The sequence below is a fragment of the Nymphalis io genome, chromosome 1, assembly GCF_905147045.1.
Source record: "Nymphalis io chromosome 1, ilAglIoxx1.1, whole genome shotgun sequence".
Lineage (NCBI taxonomy): Eukaryota > Metazoa > Arthropoda > Insecta > Lepidoptera > Nymphalidae > Nymphalis > Nymphalis io.
This window is the reverse complement of record NC_065888.1, coordinates 6,589,315-6,613,253: the sequence shown is the minus strand read 5'-3', so window position 1 is coordinate 6,613,253 and position 23,939 is coordinate 6,589,315. Positions and strand designations below refer to the sequence as shown.

The window sequence follows — 23,939 nt, the reverse complement described above, 5'->3', positions numbered from 1 at the left end:
CTACTAAAATTATTTTTAAAAAGTATTTCAAGGCACCGTTTAATCTTTATTTCATCAATGTCGGTTAAGTCTATCAAAATATATAAAAAATTTAGTTTTTGTAATTTTAATAATATATGTTGTATATTGCATTCAATTGCTTAGTTTTATTTTAATTTTAATAACTATTTAGATGTTCACGTATAAATCATGAGATGGCAACGCCGCGAGTGAATCGCTAGTAACCTATAAAATTCAAACCAAAAATAATTACTTAAGACTAATTGAAAAAACCGAGTAAACAATTGCAACGTAAAGCCTTAAGCCGCTTTGTGTTTAATTTAGTTAGATTACTTAGTTTAAATAAGAAAAAACTCAAAACAATCAGATGAATCGAAAACGCGATTTTATATTTAACGCAAATTCTATTAATATGTATGTTAGAAGGTTACTCAACTCCGAAAAATCTGGACATCGCGATTCAGAAATTGACGTTTTGAGCACACCGCCATCTGTGGGCTAATGGCCGCGACATATGTTATAACAACAAAAACGTACGTTTTTATAACTTTTGATAGACTCCGGTCGAGTCGAGATTTTGATGAAAAAAAGACTAAACAGAACCTCGAAATGTTTTTTATAATAATTTTTTTATTTCAATATTATAATATAATATTTTTTATTTCAATTTGTAATTTTTAGCCGTTTCCGAGATTAGCCTGGACAAACAAGCAGATAGACAAAAATAAAAAAAATGATTGTTTTGTTTTGGTACTTCGCAAATAGCCAACCTAATCTTTAAAAGAGGCAGTTATTTTGAAATCACATACAGACACTTCAATTTTATTTACATGTATAGATTATGCCAAATACATAATCATTATCACAAGTGTTTCTGGGATGTACTTTTTATGAAAATAGGCGTATTTTCTACGCCTTCTTTTAATGGGACATGTTTGAAAGTTTAAGTTTTTGTAAATCATTTAACACATAAATGGACCTGGACTCCGAGATCCAAGGCCCCTAGGAACTTTGTCATTTGAGGATCCTAATTTTGAAACAGTTAAGGGTATAATTATATTATGTTTAGCTAGGTTGGGCCTCTTGGCTGGTGGGTCCTCTAGAGCGTGCCTTGTAGGCCAAGGCATAAATCCGGGGCTGCACATGAACAGTCAATCAACTACTAAAGAGTGCCGGTTTCAACCTATAAATAATTGTATAAGTGATACAAGTGTAAGTGTCCTGATACTTAGTTTAATTTTTTTCGAATAATCACACAACACATCTGATTGGGGAACTTCTTCGATAGTTTATATTTATTAAATAATACAAAGACTAACTATATACATATAGAATATATACATTTTTTTTTTATTAAATAATAAAAATCATTATCAACATGACGTACTGTGAACACGACGAAATTGAATAACACGAAGTGTCAAAGGAGACATTCAGTGCACGATTACCGAAACAATAAATGATTCATAACATCGCATAATCGTTATCGTAAATGAAGATCGTACCGCAATGCAAGATAGCGGTAATGAAGACCGACTCCTGATAGCATCACAATCGACTATTGTCATGTGTCATTAACTCAACGACGCGGCTACATTCGAATAAAGAATTGCAAAATTATCAAAGTTAATTACATTTAAAGCACGTATTTAAATAAATTATCTAAGGACTTAAGAGTTTTAGAAATGCTAAGGTTTTATTATAATAAGAAAAATAATATTATAACCATGAACAAATAACAAAACAGTATAAATATTCAGCTATCGAACTTTTGCTGTTTTGTTTTGATTATAAAATATTAGATAATGTCTTGTCATCATTTGTGTTTAATGATAACATTTGATGAATTCTAAAAAGTTTGAAATTAGCTTTAAGCAGATGAAATGCAAAGTTATTATACGTTTACAATGTGCCAAAATATTATAATATGTGTTCAGGTGTAGATTGGCAGTTTGCCGACGCGTGCCGTAAACAAGCTATTTCAAATCTCGAATGTTAATTTAATCACGTTAGTTATGAAGTCCTTTATATAGCAGAATGTAGTAAAAGAGGAGAATTAGGAAATTACCATGCTTTATCCAAATATAAACAGAAAGAGTGTGCTTAGGAACTACTTAATTTGGTTCCCCCGTCATATTTTTACTACAGAACTACGAGGCATGGAAAAGATTTGCACACATACATAGTTGACGTATTTAAGACACGTACGAAACGATTTGCTTCCTCGTTTTTGATATTTAAAAAAAACTTTTCGTTACATACGAAACGTATTTATTTAATTTCTTTTTATTCAGTGTAATGAATCACAAGCGTTTAATATAAGATTTTATTCAAAAATTCGGAAACGTCATACTATGATGTCATAGTTTACCATCATGAGTAATGTCAAGTTCAAAATGAGCTGTTTGCCTAGGTTATCTATTGCGGTTTTAAACGAAATGATGCGATTGAATTATGAGGCAAACGCTAAACTAATATTTACTTTAGCTCATGACTAATTCGTTGAACATTAAGTAACCATCACTGAGGTGGATGACCGCCTGTGTTTGTCCATAGCGAGGGCAGGTTGATGTATTTAAAGAGACTACAAAACCGTCGTCGACAAATTTGACGTTCACTCACAATTGTCGGACATTGAAGGTAGGATACGGTGATCTGGTACGTTGGCCGGTGTGACCTATAGAAGTGTTTTATGTTTTGTGACGAATGGTTTTACCACGTACCTCCGATTCGGAAAAGATCTCGCCCGTTTGGAAGACATTGCCTTACCTGAAAAAAAACAAAGAAAATATTTTTAAGTACTGAAATTATACTTCGTATATTGATTAAACGTCATTTAAGATATAATTTATGCAAGTGCAATAGAAGTACTTTAGAGTTAAAAAAAATCGCTAAGAATTACCTTAATAAATATAATAAATTTTCCACCGAACATTAAATATGGACTAATGCTTAAATAATTTGATATCAATGTTTATAATCCTAAATTAATGTTTAATAATAATAAAAATAATAATTAAACACATGTAAATGTAATGTAATAGTGTTTTCATTGCAATTTATGTCATATGCTCATGACAAATACAGTGATTATGTTCAATAATATAATGGACTTGTTCATATTTGTATGTGTCTACAAATCTTCGTGTAGCAACATTGAATCTCATTTGTAGATCGCACTTTACATGTGACAACTGCATGTGAAAATTTTCCACTGTGGAAGCATGGTAACACATTATATTAATATAAGCAGTAATAGTACACAGAGCTATGTACACAGTTAATATAAAATGATGCTATATCGCGATTTTATTTGCGAAGATACGATATTTCGAAGGTAAAACCTTCTAAAACTACCTTCAAGAGGTAACATATATTTAAAAATTACAATGCCATGCTGTGCCAACGAATACTATCAAAAGAACGTTTTAAAGTAATTATTTAAAAACAGAGTGCCATATTAAAGTTGTGAATTCAAACTACGTTCCCATATAATTATTTACACAGCTGTGGTGTAGTATTGATCGATAAGCTGTTATGCATAAACATAGGCGCAACATGAATACACCGCTTTATGTTTACGTAAACGTATTTGGATTTTCGATAAATGGGCAAAATTATCTTATTGCCAAATGAGTATCAATAACCAAATATGAATTTGCACGTGTAAAGTACAGTGAGCACCATTTGTTTTAAAATAATATTTGTCTGTTAATCCATGAACATATTCTTATAAGCTAATATAGTGCTTTTTATTCTCAAGACATTTTGCAAGTAGAGATCATATTTGCACATGAATGAGCATGAAAAATAAATTATTTGGCATCTCTTGTAATGAATAGTAACATAATAAGAAGTGATGCTTGCATAAAATTCAATAGGAAGGAATAGTAGAAGTAATTTTCATGATCAGCGAATTGAGCTCCCCGACCCCGTTGTTATACACGCCCGGTATAACTGTATCACCCTTAGCGATACTATGTCGGCATTGTGCTGCAAACCGTTACGAGTAGGCACCGTCCATCAGATATAAAACATACCGACAGATGGTAACGGTAACCGACGTTTCTTATGCGCTACAGCACTGCCTAAAGACCGAGATGAATATGGGACATTCTAGGCTTACAAGCAGATGATATTTGCCAAATGTTAAATGATTACGTCGACTTTAAGATTAATATACCTATTTAATTTATATATGAGTAAAGGTTTCATTCTAACAATCGGCAAGATCTATTAAAATCGACAGCGTAATATTTCATAATAAATAACCTTGCATTTTAAAATAACCTGCAACCAACAAGGCTTCGCCGGCGTGGATGATCAATAATGTAATTTTTCATTAAAATTAATAAGAATCAGGCATCGGTTTTAATATCTTTAGCATGTCATGTTTTTTGCGCTGTAACTTTTGCAATCAGTGTCAAAAATAAATATATAATTATAAACGAAATAAGATAAAGTATATTTTATATTATTTTTGAATGAAAATTGATATTACTTAAAATAAATTTGACATATAATATTCTGCAGATCACAGGCCGATGATTGCAGTGATGATGAGTTACCATAATCAAACACTCATAACGCTACTAAGGCATAAGATTAACTAGTTAGGATATAGTGAAATTTAGTGAAAAAGATGAGAAAAAGAATATCTGGCGATTATTTCATCTATAATCATAGAGTGGCGGATTTCCCCATCAGTAACGTTTATAATGTAATATTATTCAATTTGTTTTGTTTTAATAAGAAATCATAATGATTTATAACATTTTATAGATAGTTTAAAATATATTTTTTGTATATTTTTTTAATTATACTTCTATAAGCGGACTAGGTCAATGTTAACGGGGTGCTAATTAGAACACGTTTCGCTACTACTTGCGTCCAGACTTGTCAATCTCAATTAGGCCATGAAGTTGATCGTGGTCGGCATTTATGTATATATATTCTGGGGTATTTGATGAACTTCCTAGAATATATCGAATACGTCAAACAACCGTTTTTAACTCTCAATGACAATATATTAACTATTTATTTATTTATATTCATGTCTGACGAAAAAATTAAACAAGTTGTACAGAATAGGATACTAATAATTTTAACGTAAAAATAACTGTGTCGTTTTAAAATATATATTATAAACAATTATGTATATAAATTAGAACTATACGTGAACGTGGATTAAATAAAAAAAAATAAAAATACCCGGATGACCGAGCTTCGCCCGAATAATAACGGATTGAATTAGTCGAAACGCACGTAGTTTATCAAATACTCAAAAATGAGAATACGGGTATTTGATGCTACACAAAAAAGAACTACATAATTCTATTATGTTAGTGTAATATTTAATAACCATTTTATCTAAGTCATATCATAAAAAAACACAATCTGACTTAAGGCAAAATTTTATATACTTTATTGTTAGATATTACGTTCGTATTGTAAGAACAATACGAACGTAATAGTATGTATAATACCCATAAAGCCGCAAGACGATGTCCTGCATATACCAATAGTCATAGCGAACGGTTATGACGTTCGGTTGAACAATATCGATTTTATCATAAATCACAGACGAAGGTAATTTTTGTTAAATTTAATCGACAAACGTTACATAAGCGCCATAATCCTTCGTTTGATAGTGGGGTAAGTCTCTACAGCAATTATCGATAGTTACAAATACTACTATTCAATCTGACCTATATTTCCATTGGATATGGTAACAATACATTGACATGGCAATTATTTTTATTCACCAAATTCAATCAATATTAAAGTTTCTCAAAGTGTACTTTCAAATGTAAGTTTTGTGTAAAAGTATGCTACGGATTTTATATATACTATATATATATTTTTTTTATATTCGCCGGGAAGGCATGACTCTACTCCACCTGATGGTAAGTGGTAGTAGAGTCCAAAAGCGACGACGGCCAGTAAAGACGGGAAAAACGTTCTGCACTAGCCGCCTTATAAACGGAGTACTATTCTTATGTTTTTAAAGCCGATATATTATTTTTATCCTCTTTCAATATTGTTATATGTAGGTACGACAGCAGGTGCAATGGCTGTCATTAGAATATATTAGAAAAACATTGCATAATATTGAATACGTTTTAAAGAAAAAGGGATATTAAGCGTCATTAGTTTTATCTTGTGACGTTTTTTTTGTGTCGAACATGTCTGAAGATAAAATCTCTAAATGAACGAACGAATTCTAAAAAGTTATTGATAAACTAAACGTTTTATTACACATAAACATAAATTGTCGTATAATAATTAAAGCGGTAAGTTTGAATCCACGTAAAATTTAAATCCAATTAAATTTATTATTTATATTTTTTTCCATTGTGATAAAGGCTATAAACTTATTTAATGTAGTATAATTACCTTCACGTCACGTTTTTAATTTATAGTTTTGTTTACAAACATTTCAAAGACATTCGGAGACTCGTGTATGACGTAAATATTTGATAAAATATACAGGTTTAAAAAGCATTTTATAATCATAATAATACATTTAAATTAAACTTAAAGATACCATCGATTTGGAATGTAGACTTTAATAGCAGAATAACAGATAAGGAACTCGGTAGTTACTTCCCTTCCACAAATAAAAATACATATTAAATTAAAGTATTTATTTTACTGAAATTATTATATGTTTAGCTCGAGTAACGCAAATTCTTTGGTTTAGCATTTAGCTAATGAAGCTGTAGTACCCGAGGTCCTAGGTTTATAAGCCGGGTCGAGCCAATAATAAGTTATTGGGTTTTTCTGTCGAGGCATTATCAGTATTCTCCTTTTTTATGTATTCATACTCCTTGGAATCTAAGTACTGATTGCAATGTTACAAATATATTTATCCCAAAATTTTAAAGTCATTTTAACAATATTGAAGTGTGTTCAGAGACAGACAGATTGACGGTGATAGCCACTTTGTAAATCGTTATCGTTAGTAAAAGCCGTGCTTTATGTGACCCTTTTTTTTTTTATAGAATAGGAAGGTGGACGAGCATATGCCCATATGCACCTGATGGTAAGTCGTCACCAAACGCCCTTAGACATTGGCATTGTAAGAAATGTCAACCATCGCTTATAGCCAATGCGCCACCAACCTTGGGAACTAAGATTTTATGTCCCTTGTGCCTGTAATTACACTGGCTCACTCACCCTTCAAACCGGAACACAACAATATCAAGTATTGCTGTTTTGCGGTAGAATATCTGATGAGTGGGTGGTACCTACCCAGACGAGCTTGCACAAAGCCCTACCACCAGTATACCCTATATGACAATACAGTTAAATTCAACAAACATAAAATAAAATTCCTTATATAATAAAGATTTTTACATAAGGAATTCTAGGTTTCATTATCCTTGATTATTTTAAGAACCTTGAATTACGAATCGAGTCGGTTCGTCCTTCGAATATCTTCTTCGAGAGCTCGTGTCGCTATTCTTGCTATTCTTGCAGTAATAGGGCGATCAATGGTAGGTCAAGGTCCATTTGAAAGTTATTAACGTTGATTGTAATCTTGTCCACGAGCAGTAAAAAAAACAGGAAATGTATTAAAAGATAGTCAACCTTCACGGAAAATTACTTCTTACTTGAATAATATTATTATAAGCTTAACCAACAACCCTATATGTTTTATTTAAATGTCAAACGAATGATAGACAATAATCTAAATACTGGTAATATGTTTTCAGCATAGGTTAAATAAATATTTTGTAAATAGATAGATTTTTTAGTTGTATTAATTTGCATAATATGTAAATATTATAAATTTAAAATCAAAATACAGAAATGTTATTTTGAAATACACAAGCACGAAAGTAGTTTTTTTATTTTTTTATAAAATGGAATTTTAATATGAAATGTATGACAGTGTATGAAACGTTTACTGTAAATATCGACCGTTGGCCTTATAATAATTGTAACACGGTAAGCTTACGTAACCTTGATTTGACAGCTGCAAGTCTTTGAGGAAAATTGTACTTATAATAGTAATAAACATAATCATATAAAAGTTGTAATTAGAACTATGCCAGTTACTATGTATTGTTATTATTATTATTATAAACTATTCAATGTTTGTCGTACAATTTATTTAATCTTTCAAACTGTCTATATCATATAAATTGTGAAAATAATTTTTCATAGCGATATAAAACTTGTTACTTAAATAGTATTGTATGTATCATTTTATTTTTCCTTTTGACGATTTATTGTGATTTTCTACTGTATATTGGAAACCATGAATTGGTATTTGTAAATTTTCAGTTTTTTTTTTTTAATTTTAAAGATGCTTGCACATTTTAGGAAACAATAATTATTCGAAAGAATCGTATCTCAATACATTCGACTCTTAAAGTCCTTGTCGTCATCGTCAAATGTCATTGCAATAAAAAAATCAGTTGAAAAATACTCAGTAGCACCCTCGAGACAAGAAGTTGGCCGTATCACGGCCCTGTTTCTTGGAAAGCACGTCAGGTCGTGTCATATTGACATTCTATTGGTCTATATCAGAGTCAACGAATATAATGCACCTGTGCACAAAACAGTACATTTGAGAAACAATTAAAAAGTACTAACTTAACAAGGATCCAAAACCGTAGACGTTAAGACGCCATTGACAGACGTACCAAAAATTATGAATGTATTGAATATACGTATAAGCAAAAAAATCTTGAGAGGCAACGATATTTATTTTGCAAGAGGTCTCGCCTTTCTTTCGAGGTTAAAATCAATGTCTTCATCAATCTTTCTTGACAAACAAGTGTTACATAAATGTAAAAAAGTGATGGAATATACCCAATAGCATGTTTATCGACCGATTTTTTTGTAAGCATTTTGTAATATTTGTGAGAACAGTCAAAACTGAGTTTTATATAAGGAGACTTATACTTCATTAAGTGTAATATCACTATGAAAAACAATGATAGAATATGGAGTATTTTATTGGTTCTTTCTTTTTAGGATTAAAGTAACGGGAGAGATGGTAGAGTTGCAATGTCAACCTTAAATTAATATTAGAATCGCACGAGAAATCAGAATCGTTATCGGAGAAATCGAGAAAAAAAACTATGTAAAAGTAAAACAATGTAATAAGATTTATTGGTAGCGTCTAATACAGTCAATCTGGGCCTAATCTATTATTATATTAATGAATTATTTTATTGTGACGAATAAACCAGTGTAGTCAATAATAATAGAACAATTTTATATTTTAAAGTAACTGTACAATATAAGGAATGGCTAATTGGAATTTAAGGTATTAAACCATACTATACATATTGTTATTGTGGATATTTGATTGAGCTACTGCTCACATCTGGCCAAACTATTTTTCAACTTGTGTTAAGTGTTAATCTTTGTGAAAATGCATGTGCATGTACATGTGTAGATACCATCTATTCATCAAATATTCTAATGCTAAACAGCAATTCGTCGTGTTTCGGTTTGCAGGGAGAATGAGCCAGTGTAACTACGGGCACAAGAGACATGATATCTTAGTTACCAAAGTTGGTGGTGGCGCATTGGCGATGTAAGGAATCGTTAATATTACTAACATCGCCAACGTCTATGGGCAGTGGTGACCACTTATAATCACATAGTCTCCGCCGCCATATGTCCGCCTCCTATCTATTCGATTATATCGACCATGACCAGTTACATTCGTTCCGTTAGCGAGCGACTACTGCTATGCAATGTCAGTGTCCAGCGACATCGCATACTCTGTACCATAAATTTAAACGTAAAAACAATCAAAATAAAATAATAAACAGTTACTACTCATTAAAAATGTCCTTATGAATCCAAACTCATGTTGAATTTAAAAGAAATCCTATCCATTATATAAACATCCAATAAAGTTTGTTGGAAAACAATTTGTCAAGATTATAATTTATTTTTATTTCGACATTGTTATTGTCCATGTTCAACGTGATTATCGTTTACGACAACGTGCTACACTTTACATTCAATTTCCTAATTATAAGTCTATAATCTAATAATCTATAATCTAAGTTTATAGTTAAGGAATTTCTAAGTTATTGAAGGAAACAATCTATTTATAATACGTCATTATTTAGAAAGTCCAGAGTCAATATTATTTTTATTTACATTTGTTAATATGAACAATTATAAGCTATGAATAATGTGTTTTCAAGAATAGATTATTTATGAATTATTTTAAAATATTACGATGAAATAAACTTTAGACAATAAAAAAAATTGCTGAGCTGACAAAATACAAGTCACCGCTAGCGGTAAAAAATAATATGATATAATATATTATTTTTTGCAACTGGTAACTTTATGCAGAGACATTGCAACTCAATTAATAATCAATTGATAAGATGAGGAAATAATGAGTTTAACAAAATCTCATTTTAGATACAAATCACCCGATTATTTGCCACTTTGACCTTTTACAAAATTATTTCTCAAGGCAATTTTCATCGAAACCGGATATTGTGATGATATGTGACATATTTAATCAATTCATACCCGTTTTATAACAACTTTCATAAATAGATTCCCGCACGTGACGTTTCCTGTCTTAAAAATTAATATTGAAATAATGTTCACCATCAAAGTCTCAACGCATATGCGCAATAAAAGCTGAGTATTATATGTGTTACTTTGTTATAAATTGAAAAGCAACGCTAAGGAATGTATGTATATTGATTATATATTGTCAAATTGAATGAATTTTTAAGTTTAAAATATTTCGTAAATTAGTATTACTGAATGTTTAAATGTTTAACTTATTATCTGAATACATAGACAGAAACACAACCGACTCAATTATTTTATCAGATAAAAGATACGTAGCATAGCGTGTAGATGGTTCGGGGCGCTAATATCCAATTGTTTTATTACAGGACACACATTGTTTTAACAGCATAAAATTTGAAAAATTTTAGTTGCGTTTCGATTAATTTAGTCGGCTAAATATTTTAATATATATAAATTGCAGTTTGTAATATCGATATTATTTACAATGAATTATTATCATAATTCGCTTTTCACGGTCCCGTTTATTTAGAGGCGCAGTGAATTCTGTATGACAAAGGATTTGGCGGAATATTACGAGCGGCCCCATGCCTGTTACCAATCCATTCCATATTTTAAGTTGGTTGGTTGAGAATCTTAAATGCTCGTCTTAGTCATATCTTGCTACATCCACAGTTTGAGTTGGGGTGGCATAAATATACTTTGCCGGAACTGCACAGCACTACTTTTACTATATAATAAATACATTTATAATCATAATTGAGAACCATTATGAACTAATTTCTCAATAACTATATTACGTATCTCTTTCTAGAATGTTAATATTCATAAATGCATGTAACGAAGCAAACTCTGATGTCATCTCCAAGATTACTTTCGTGTCAAGACCATTCTTAAGACTGATGACAGATTATGTGGTTAAAGACATTCATTGCGGTTTGGTTTACAAGACATCGTAAACATGAGAATAGATTTCATGTTGAAGAATTCCTGGCGAATAAGAAATTTTGAAAAAAAAAACCACAAAAATTACCAATTTTTTTAGCGGAAACACGAAAAATACTGTTCTCATTTTTAAGACTTTTTCATATAAGCAAAAAGAAACTGAGACATTCATTTCTGTTCTGGCCTTCAGATCGACGATAATACCTATTTAGTTATTATGTGATAATATACAAAGTAAACAAGAACTTTGCAGTTTGTACTAATTTAGAAGGTTCTAGAGCTCAGAAGTGAGCGTTAATAAAATTATGTCCTTATTACGATGAGATTGGTTTCAATTTGAAATGTATGTCCTTGTATATGTCGTAAACAAGTTCCCGTCCTTGCGCGGTCGGGTGCGTAGAGTTCCCAAGGCTAAGGCAACAAGTGGGATTAGTTTCAATGTCATATGAAACTACAGGAAGTTTATGTATTCATTGTGTATGTACATAAGTAGCACGTAACTAAGATTTATTGTTGTTGTTAATATAATGTATAACTTGGTATGTGTATATGTTATTTAACGTTTGTTTACGTACTTATGAATAATTAATGATTGTTTCGTTTCGAATAACGAATTATTTGAGTTAAAGCTTTGACCATAAAATAAGGAAAACGTGGATTGACGACTTTTGCTTCTATAATTACCATAACTACTCGATAATAAGTACTTAAAGAACCAGTCCAGTTAAGTACCTTAAAATGTAACTTTTTTATTTTACTTTATACATCGTGTGTAGTATATTTAGGATTTAGTTATATATTTTAAATGATATTTGTATGCCATAAATTTATAACTTAACTGTTCGAATTTCAAGTTGTATATAACGTATACAATGCACCTTTTCACAAATTCCTCCAGATTTAATCTGGTAAAAGTTGTTTCAACTTTCCTGTCAACAAGAAATTTTCTACTTAAATGACGGGCGGTTACCAGTTCGAGCACGGTAGAAGAATTACAGATTGATTTACCCGTTCCATAATACATTTTCGGCATCATTACCGGTCACGAAGCGTCTTGAACACGGTGCTAGGACCGCCGGGTCGTGACTGCGAACGCTCTCTATCGGAACGCCGAGAAATTTAATGAAACTTTATAAAATATTATGTAACATTTCTTATTTTATATAGGACAGAGCATTTTCTACAAAATAAATGTTATAAAAACGTCAAAGATAATAGTTGAAATGGACTGTTTATTCATGAAAAGATTACTTAAAATCAACTTTATGAGAAAAAAACGGTATCCTTTTTTGTTTAGTACTTTAATGTTCTAAAATTTTCACTGAACAAAAACTTCCCCGAAAGAAAAATGGAGTGTTTTTGCAAATACAAGAGATAAGCTCAGTAAAGATATTATTATTACGATTTTGCTGTTTTCAATATTGTTTATATGAAATATCCTTATTCCATCCCAGTTCATTCCTATCGCTTAAAGGGTTATAACAAATATTTTGTCTCAATTGTATATAAATATGTTAAGACGTTAATTTATATAAGGACGACAAGAAAAAGTTTAAAATATTTATTTGTATACTTTAAAGCAGTCACATCAAACCCGTGGTGTGTTTCTACTGAAATAATGGACAATTTATTGCGGGTTATTGTAATATGGCCGAAAATTTAGATAAAAAAGATTAACTGTTTGCGATTTTTTTTAACTATCGCAATATTTACAAAAACAGACATTGCCAAATGTTTCCGGACAAACTCACCATAAGAAGCGACCTAAAAATAAGTCGACTACGCCTCTTTGATTGACGGCAACCGTAACATGATGAATCGCGAATACCGAAAATATAAGATCGGATTGAGGCTTTTTCCGGACATCGAACTCTACCATCGACCGTTGCTAGGCAGTATGTAACGGGTCATATTGAAGTTTATTTGGGTACACCAAATCGCAATTTGCAAGTAATAATTATTAACCACTTTCAACAAATTATTTGAGTAGTAAATGTAAGCAAGGTTCACAATCGTATGTTGACTTTGGTAATATGATGGACGGTTTGTAGTGTATTTTTGATTGACAATAACCGATTCAACCTGCTTACAAAGTAGCATAAATAACAGTGCATTAAGTAAATTTATTTGATTTACCCATTTCTCTATCTAACGATCAATTATAAGTTTTGCAACGGTATTGTGATTTGTTACCGTTATAAATGTAACAGTCAAGTTATGTTATATCATTTATTATTTAAACTTGTTTTTATTTGGGTTCTGCTGTGAGAAATATAGTACTATTACTACCATATCAAACTAAGCTTTATAAATATACGCTAGAATTTATAATTAACTAAGGGTAAATAGATTAACTTATATAATTATATAAGTTATGTGAATACTTTTGCTATAATTTAATTTTATTATAAAAAAATACTTCGTGAAACAATTTTATATATCATAGGCCCATTTAGTAAACGAACGTTTCTAGGCCACATATACATGAAGTAACCCTGGGTAATCTCGATAATCTATGTTAGTAGAGAGCGTAGAACCGGTGCAAGCTATTAACCCCCCTCATAAAATAAGCGTTTTGAAATATAAACATATGTATAAACTGCTAGTAGAATACAAGTTACTTTTCATGTAATTCGTATATTAATCAAAATATAAAATTAAGACTATAACAGTGCATTAAGTAAATTTATGCTATGAAAGAAAATTTTTTAAAGACTATATAAAAAATCTAAATATGTATATGCATGTATCTTCAACTTTGTTCGCAAACTTCGCAATTTGGCTCTTTGTATAGATATAATTGTATTTAAAACAAATTATTCATTTAGTTACGGGTATATGACAAAAAATAAAACAAACTCACTTTTAAATGTTAAAAGATGTAAATATTTACATGATTATTATTAAGTCTTAAGTTTTTACCCTCATTTTATTTTACAGATGCGGTAAGGTTATGGAATTTTGAATTACATAAATGACTATTGTTTCCCCTTCCCGTGGTCAAAACGAAAATTACTGAGGGCTGATGTAACCACGGCACTTATGCAATGCATACATTTGCATATATGACTAAATGTTATGGTCATAACGGCCTAATACCGGTTTGTATGAAAAAATAACAAGTAATCTCTTGGCAATTTTTAATTTGTTTCTTAACAGTTCTTTTTTCCATTTCCTGTTTTTTAGACTGTGTCTAAAAAGCTGTATCGAATTTAATTGACAATACAAAACGTTAAAATGAAATAATCTAAAATAAATTACCTACATTGATACATCACCTGTTCGATTAGTGAAAGGTGACATAAAAACCTATAATGAACTATTGAGTTTAGATCCTAGATTAATGATGATGAAATATAGTGTTAAACTTTATAGCTTATGAAAAATAATTTCTTGATACGTAAACCTTATCACTTTGTGTCCGGGCGTATGTATAATAATCCCAATTGGTTTTTTTATAGATGGACGAGCGAATGGGACACCTTATGGTCACCGCCACCCATAGACATTGGAGATGTGAGAAATAATAACCATTCCTTACATTGCCAATGCGCCACCAACCTTGAAAACTATATTATATCCCTTGTGCCTGTAGTTGCACTCGGGCTTCAGGTTTACTGGCAGAATATCTAATGAGTGGGTGGTACCCACCCAGAAGGGACGGGCCTGCACAAAGCCTTATCACCAAGAAAATTTGAAATGAACTCAAGACAAGACAAGGTGACTTGCTATACCGTTGAGGTATTGGGGCATATGCTGTTGACATATTTAAAAAAACCAACAAAACATACAAAGATGCTATGAAAGAAAATTCGAGATACGAATACGAGACGTATTCGTATTTCATAAAACAGTTAAGTCGATAAAACTTCGATTTCGAAATAAATTATAAATATGCAAATTGGCGAAAACAATTATTATTTATGCTGACATCTTGTTAGACAATATTTGCCTTATGCGAATTATGCAATTTAATAAAATAGTATTATTGCGTTATGTTTGTCACGCGCGATAGCTTTCAATATATAATTTATTAATAAATAATATTATTTAATGTACGATTTTCGTTTATATTAACAACAATTTAGTTGTTACAATTACATAATAAAAATGCGTTTAAATATTTTATTGGTTTTTGAGCAGAACGAAAAATTATAAATAAATTGTATACCAACCAACTGTTAGTCAAAAATCAACTAATATAAACCTCTTTTCAGGAAATGGTCTACTACTACTGAGCAACAATACGTATTCAATTTATTTTGTTATTGTTAATCTTATTTATTATTTTCTATATTCTCAATCTATTTTCTTCTATTAATCTTATTATTATTAGTATATGTTATCGTATGAATGGTAGTATTTAATATAAATACAATAACAATGAAATAATTATTATATTTAATTATTTTGAACCGCTTATGTAGCAGTTTATACTGAAATGCGATTCAGCAAAGAATTGTTGCATTCTTGCCACCATTACTTGCGGACATAATTTGTAAAATTATCATATTTTTAAAGTTGGAAGTATTCGTTTCATTTTTTGCATTAGTCTTTTAAACCAACACCTTGAAAATTCGTAATAAGTTTGTGCGTTTTAAATAATACATATTATTTCGATTCTTCAAAACATAAGAGCACAAAAAACGTCGAAACAGATACCAGATTACGTGTCCATCAGTAGTGCGCACCGCCGCATCCTTGCCATGACATCCAGAGGCGAGTCAACAACCTCGAGCAAAAAGATTGCGGTTAAAAAAAACGCAATAACTTCCCATTGACAGCCGCCTTCTATTCTCGTCGCATGACATAAGCACTTAGCCGTAGTCCCGAATTATGAGCGAGTTATAACAAACAACGCTGCGCCTCTAAAATTCCGCATTTAGAATGTGTTATGAATTTGTGCAAACGTTTTGAATTCGATAATGGATATATTGTCATTTACATAAACGACCGCATTAAACGTTACAGACGATTACTTATATTATGTAATTGAGCATATTTAACTTGAAAGTCTTATATATTACACAAAAAAAAACTTAGTTCATGGATTTTTATTCAATACCCAGTTTCAATAAATAAGAGTTAATAAAGCATCTCATTAATTAATTTAATAATTAATTTCACAAAATCGTACGTTCTATACAATGATCACTTCGTCGAAGCACCTGTTGGATATCTTATTTGCCTATGATCGTGTTAAAGATTATGAAGTAATAAGTATTGATAGCCTAATTAAGAAAAATCTACAAATTTACACAATAGTAAAACACACTCATAAATAAAATGAGCTGCCACTAAGAGAAGAAACTAAAAATCTTTAACATATTTTTTATTATGTTGATTTATCGCTATTTGTGTAATAATTAATAAACAGAACGTATATACCTATATAACAGATATACAGTACGTTATTATATATCTTAAACCTCTGATTTTAATAACACTTAATTCGGCGTGTATTTAGAAAGTCATCGTGAGTTCAAACTTTCAAATGATGTGATTGTCGCGATGGGTTTTTTAGTCTAAATCATTTTTGTCGAAAATTTGTTTAAAATCATGCACATAATGACCTATTATAATTTCTTCTAACAATAAGCATTTTTAGTAACTGCCTTGTGCACAACTATTTGTGTTATATACGAAAACCACTACAGCAGATTAATGCTTACGCAATGAGGTGAGCAATTATAAATCAAAATTCCCTTTATGCGTAACTTGAAAATTATATACAGATGGTAAAAAGTATATGTAATATTGAACGATATTTTAAATATACTTGAAAAGTTAATGAAAAAGTGATCAAGTGTAAAAAAAAACATACACTTTAAATGTTTATAAATTTGTTTGGTCATATGGTCCTCATAAATTTTAAGTTACACTTGAAATATCTGATCCTCGTTTAAATATTGTAACGATGTATTGCAGCCAACATTGTTGCAATCTGTCATCGCATATCGCACACTTCAATACTGTCGTGTTAACTGACAGTCATTCATTTAAGAGACTGTATGACATGTCATAAGTATTGTTTATGGCAAGCATAAGGCGTAATGCAAAACGCTTAGTGTTTCGCCGTATCAATATTGTCACATATGCTAAAATCCGAAATCTCATAAGTTTATTTAGTTAAAACGTCAAGATCGACATTTTATCAAAAACATGATTAAGGGAAAAGATTTTAGCTATTATTTATTGTTAAATTTTAGTGGCCTCTTGTTCTCATGTGAGCAACAAGCAGATGCTATCAACCGTCATGAGTACTTTATTTGGCCAAGTGGCGACTTTTTTCTCGACATATGAGCACACTATTTATACTGAAGGCAAAATGGTAATTGGTCTTAATAATTGAATAGCAGTAATTAAATTAGCTTAAACAATATTTATTATTATATCACAAACATATATAATTTTATAATACACTATACATACAACAACAGCAAAAGATAAATATGCGGACAACAAATTAAATAATAATATAGTAACAAATTATAATCGTAGAACGACAACAAATTGAAAATGCACTGACACCAACATAACGTAAAACAAAAACAAACAACTAGCATGCATACACAATTTACAAGATCACAATTAACGCACATTCAATAAATTTCGAGAAACAAATATATAACAAACAAAAAAAAAACGACAGAACCAAAACCAAAAATCAATTCTAAATGAATGTTTAAAACCAACACCGTGACATATCCGAAGAGAACGAAATACTAGCTTTGATATTAAAAAGTTTAAGATTGAACCTAAATTATTAACTGCAAATGTTGCTATACTTATGTATACACTTTTTTTTAATATATTTGAAGCTTCAATGTAAATTAATAAATATATATTATAATTAACAAAAAAATGCAAAAAAATGTAATACACTTTTGAACGGTTGCCTTAATGGAACAACAATAATATTTATTGATAGCAGATGATTGCTTCATAATTATGAGTGTAAATATTAAAAGATAGAATTTTTTGTCATTTTTAACCTTATGAATATAGCAACACTGAAGTACTGTAATACAACATTTTTTTCAACAACATTTTTATAGTTACAAAGCTAGTATTCGTAAACCAAAACATCATACTGAGTGAAGCCAAACGTTCCTAACATGGTGCTACCTTGAATGCTGCTGTCTTTCGGAGGGTGGTGGTGAAGGCGCGCGGGAAGTTGCGGTCGAATCACGCGCATCTGCCGCTGTGGTAGGACTGCCGGTACCGCTGCCACCCAGCGCCAACGCCAACCCGCTGATACTGCCGACACATCACCACGTCACCACAGCCCTAGCGACGTACTCCGAAATCGGTACAAACTTACCTGCTCCACTTTCAATATTCCGAAAATGCCTTTACGGTGTTTTGTGTCATAAATTGTGAAAAAATGTTTCTACCTCTATGATAACACACATGAAAACACTGGAGCAGATAAGGCCGCTAAATGAAACTAAGATCGATGTGCTATCACTGAACTAGCCTAGTTAACGATTAACCTAACAATCTTATCATTGTTTAGCTACACTAAAAACGTACACAGTTTATGATATCCCGCCAAGTTTAGATTGTCCATGACTAAGGTGTTTGGTTTAATGTTTATAACTAGGTAGCCGAGCTAAGCAGAACATTCTCAGCGGGGTTAAGAAGTATATAAGCAGTGATGTTCAGTTAGTGGCAAGGCAACGAGGGTGTCAGAATAATTGGGTAACGCAAGCAAGCAATAAATGTTTGTCTATGTTACATAAAGTGACAATAATGTCATGCAAAACCAAAAATAAACATGATCCTAACAATTAAGAGAATATGCATCAACTATGTCAAAATAAACCGTATAATAAAACGAATCAAGAACATTTTACGCACGAAACAAAGAGAAAATTTCAAGGTTCGATTTTCATCTATGTATAAATCAATCTCGCTTTGGATGTATGAAAAGTGGAATGATGATAAATTTACCATTCAGATGCCAATCACGGCGTGAGACTGATAAAGAGCCGGTAGGAAGTCGTCTAGAAATCCGTCACGCAGTAATAGTGGGCGAGAACACGCAATTAGCGGAGATGTTCACGTCAGCGAACGAGGAACGTTCCCGTAAAATAAGTTGCGGATTATGAATGGAGCTGAGTAAAATACCTACGACAGCCAGTTTTTAATGACTATAATATGCCAATAATTTTGCAATGTTATTCTACTTGCACCTAAAATTTCTTTGATAAGGTTTCATTATAATTATATTAAGAAAAAGTTAACTAAATAAAATAATAGAAAGCCCTATTTTCATGTGTCAAAGGTATATTCTTTTATATATTTAGTTGCGACAGTAAAGCCATATCGACCATAATTATGAGTAAAAGCTTTGTTTCGTAGCAGAACTAAAATTATTGCATAATTACAAAATATGTTTCCGACAAGTTGGGTAATTATAATTTCTTAAATACCACGGAATTGAAAATGCTAATTTCCGTGCTACACATACTATCTGCAGTCAAATACAAAGGAAGAATGCGTGTGACGTCATATGGCATGAGGTCACACGTTTGGGCGGAAGTTTACATCGCAACAAAGGACATTAACATTGAATTTTCATCGCCTTAACATAATAAAATAAAAAGTTTTATTACAGGATTTAAAATTGCCAATCTATAAGTAATATAGTCTGTAAAAGATATGAAATCGTTAATTAATTGATATTAAAACAATATTTTAGTTCTTATTTAAACATATATTTAAAAATGTTTTATGTTGTTTGAAAATGTTTTGTTTATATTACATTTAATTCAAAACAAGATTGTTTTGAATTTATTTTTAAATGTTAAAATTATTATATTAAATACCTTGTACAAAGTAGAATAGTACCTACTCACAGTTTAAGAAATTTCAAGAAATATGTGTATATATAAAAAATAGTGAGAATCGCATAAATAAAAGAAATAAAAAATCGTTACGAATGTGTACTAAACCTAAGTGTCATACTTTGATACCCTTAATTTTGAAATTGTGTAAAATTTTACTACACAATTTATAAAATTAAATAAATGTTATAAGAACAACTTTTCCTGTGGCTTTTAGTGTCAATTGAAAGTACAAATTTCAATATTAAGAACCTCTAAAGATTATATATATTTGCAAAACAACACAATCGTATACGTTTTTTGTTGTGAGATTTTTGACATCTTTAAATGTTCGAAGAATGACCTACAGTGACCCGAGCGCTTAAAAAATAACACTCGCAAAACGCTTCGAGCAGACAAAGTTGTTAATTTAAAAATACACCACAGTTTTCTTTTGAAAGATGTTGACGAATGAGTAATAAAATTAATTTAAAGGAATTCATTAAAATCAATGAACAAATAGTAGTTTATAAAATACTATTTTAAATTTACTCCAATTGTTCGCTTATTTATTATATACTTATAGAAATAGAAATGTTCATTTAATGAGATTATGTGTAGTGGAGTTATATGAAACAGGTGCATAATAGGAAATGCAATATGACCTTCTATTTGACACATGTGTAACAGCGACTGATGTCGTGCGGCCTCGACAATGTACATGCTAATAAATTAAACTTTAATCACCCAGAGTATATGAGCGCAAAACTATTTACAATATTATGTGTAAGATTGCGCCATTAGCGTGTTTATGAACAATGTATGAATATCCTATGCTGTTTCGTAAGTATCTTATTTTACGACTATATTTACTCATGTCAAAGTAGAATCAACAAGAAGGTAATAATTAAGATTCGAGTGTATTCGTAATGTTTAAGAAGTGGATTTTTAATGTTTTTCTATTTAATTAAAACAATTGATAGAATATATTAAATCTTAAACCAGGACAAATTACAGTTACGTGGAGACTCGCAGAGTTATTGAACTCGATGGGGCGTAGGCAAATTATGTAATTGTTAAAACTGACATTATTTTAATAGATTTTTAATTTAATTCCACCGCTCATTACTAGCGGTAAAGTATCAAGGTGTTGTGGCAATCGATAATATTAGCAAAGTATAAGTTAAGCATCTTCAATAAGCAATAACACGTTGCATCACCGCGTGCAGTCTATACATATATCCGGAGGGCACAAGGTCATTGGCGAAGGTTAAGAAAGTGAAACGATTAAATCTATAATTAAAAATCTTATTACGCCACCTGTAGACAATGCTATGCAATCTATTGTTATACTCGTCAACATTAACGAGGTGCATAGAAATTAATTAGAAGTATAAATGAAAACATTATTTATTTTTTTGACAACACAATAACGTCATCTTTCATTTAATTAAATTCTCAGTAACCAGAACAAATATTAACTGATTCAACGAGATCGCGGGTTGATATTCAAGCAACATTTAATTTTAACGTGTTTATAATTCATCTCGTGCTCGAATTCTCATGTAATGAAGGAATATATCGTATAAGCTACGTATCGGATGAAAATCTGCCAATCCACACTGGACGTACATGGTAAAGTAAATCTAAACCGTGTCCTTAATAGGAGAGGCCTTTACCCAACACTTGGACATGTACAAGCTCTTGCTAGATACAAAATAACCTTAGCGCAATTAATTGTATTTAAAATAACCACAACAAACAAATAATAACGAGAAATAAGCTCGAACTAAAGTTGATTATAAATTGTGACTATTTGTTTACAAATAAAAACATGCTCTACTTCTTGGTAAATCAAAGTGGAACGGTATTCATTCGTTGAAATATAACAGTTTATAGGTAACAAATGTAAATAAAGACCAGAAGCTACGAGAAAAACGGAATTACCCACTAATTGGTCAATAAAGTATTATTCAGTCTCATGATGATTGATGGCCTGATAAAGCTATTACTGTATACTGCAATACGACACGTACTGCATCTAAAGGTCGAAATTGAAATGAGTCATGGAATCAAATGACAGCTTTTCGTGTCGACACGCTAAAACACCATAAAGTTTCGAACGCTATGACTTGAGACCTGGAAATGTTTTTCAACTACTAGTCAAACTTGGTCTTATAGTAATTTCAAACATTGCCATTATTCTGAAAATATGTGTTACATTATGTTTTTTTATGTTCAACAAATCTTTAGCGTAAAAAACATAACTAGTAACGATGTACCAAAAATAAGCAGAATTATAAATAAAAAAAAATAACACAACGTTATATGGCGTAGTTGTACAAATGATTTTGCCAATCTCGATTTATTTAACAATTAGTTTATTCCTAGATTTGACTGGAATTTAGAGAATTCTGGCATATATTCAAATTAGATGACGACACCGCTAGTTTTTTAGTGAAATTGGCCAAGTCGTTTGAAGACTGAGCAATTGATTGTGTCTAATTGGATAGTTTGTTGGCAGTAAATTTTATTGCTGCTTACATTCAATATATTGTTCGAATATTTGTTTGATCTGAAGACGAATTTACTATACAATGAATGTGAAAACGATATTTTAACCTTCTATAGTGGCATTGATTATTAAAATTCCGGTATCAAGGAAGTTAAATGTTACTGCTCCGTCCCCGTAAGTCGTAGCGAAGTTTAATATAGTGTATAACCATTGTCGATAAATGGGTTATCTAACATAAAAATATTTTTTAATCGTACCGACAGATCCTGAGACAGTAAAATCTTTAGTTTTTATAAAAGTAGTACATGTAGATTAAAATCAATAAATTAATAGTAAATATAAAATAGGGTTCATTATGTTCTAAAAATTTATACTAGCCGGTGCGTGATAAAAATTAAACAATTACGAGTTCAGCTATTCGTTTGTGGTACATCAGATAAAAAAAAGTCGTCTGACGTCTAGTCAAATACTGACCTAAATACCTAAATTGTTTTCTCATACACAAAATCGGTAGACTTACCGCAAGTTTTTTCTTCTTCATTATCTAGTAATACTACATATTACATTTCTACAACCTTACTAATGAGTAAAGTTAAGCCAATAATAGAAAAAAAAGGCGAAGTAATTAATGAATGTAAAAATTAAGGCTTGTAACTAACTAGCCTTTACAGTAAAAAGAGAATTCAATTGATTCCTCAGAAACAGGTAATATTAGTCGTAAAGCCTACATAATCGTCTCATTGGTCCAGAAGCACAAATGCCTGGTTTAGATCTTGAGTACACGGATTCATTTATAGGTCTCACTAACAATTTAAAGTGGATATTTATTATTTATCCGCATCGGTTTAAACATTTTCTTTTAAAGACATATTTATAAGACTACAAAAGTAGAAAACAGATGTAATTTTATATTAATGTTATGAAGGAAATGTCATTGATAAATAAAAGTCAAAGCTTTATTTTGGTTTATATTTGCTTGTTTGTACGTGTCACAAAAGTTATGTACGAATGTATATCCGCCTTGTAAACAACAAAAAGATCACATTTGTTTCAGTAGAAGACATATTAATAACAGCAAAATCAACGCCCGTTTGACATACTGTTAAGTAAAATATTTT

The 23,939-nt window shown here is 30.7% G+C and overlaps 1 protein-coding gene across 6 annotated transcripts in view; it reads right to left on the bottom strand.

Moving 5' to 3' along the window:
- LOC126768694 (protein bunched, class 2/F/G isoform-like) overlaps positions 1–23,939 on the bottom strand; it is a 135,902-nt gene that overhangs the window by 57,643 nt on the left and 54,320 nt on the right. For 4 of the 6 annotated variants that reach the window (XM_050487002.1, XM_050486995.1, XM_050486962.1 and 1 more), the window contains one exon: positions 18,604–18,735. The exons of 1 other annotated variant lie outside the window; for it this stretch is intronic. In XM_050487002.1, coding sequence (XP_050342959.1) covers positions 18,604–18,735 — 132 coding nt within the window. The remainder of the gene's footprint in view (positions 1–18,603; positions 18,736–23,939) is intronic. One more of the 6 variants, XM_050486978.1, reaches the window with a different exon arrangement.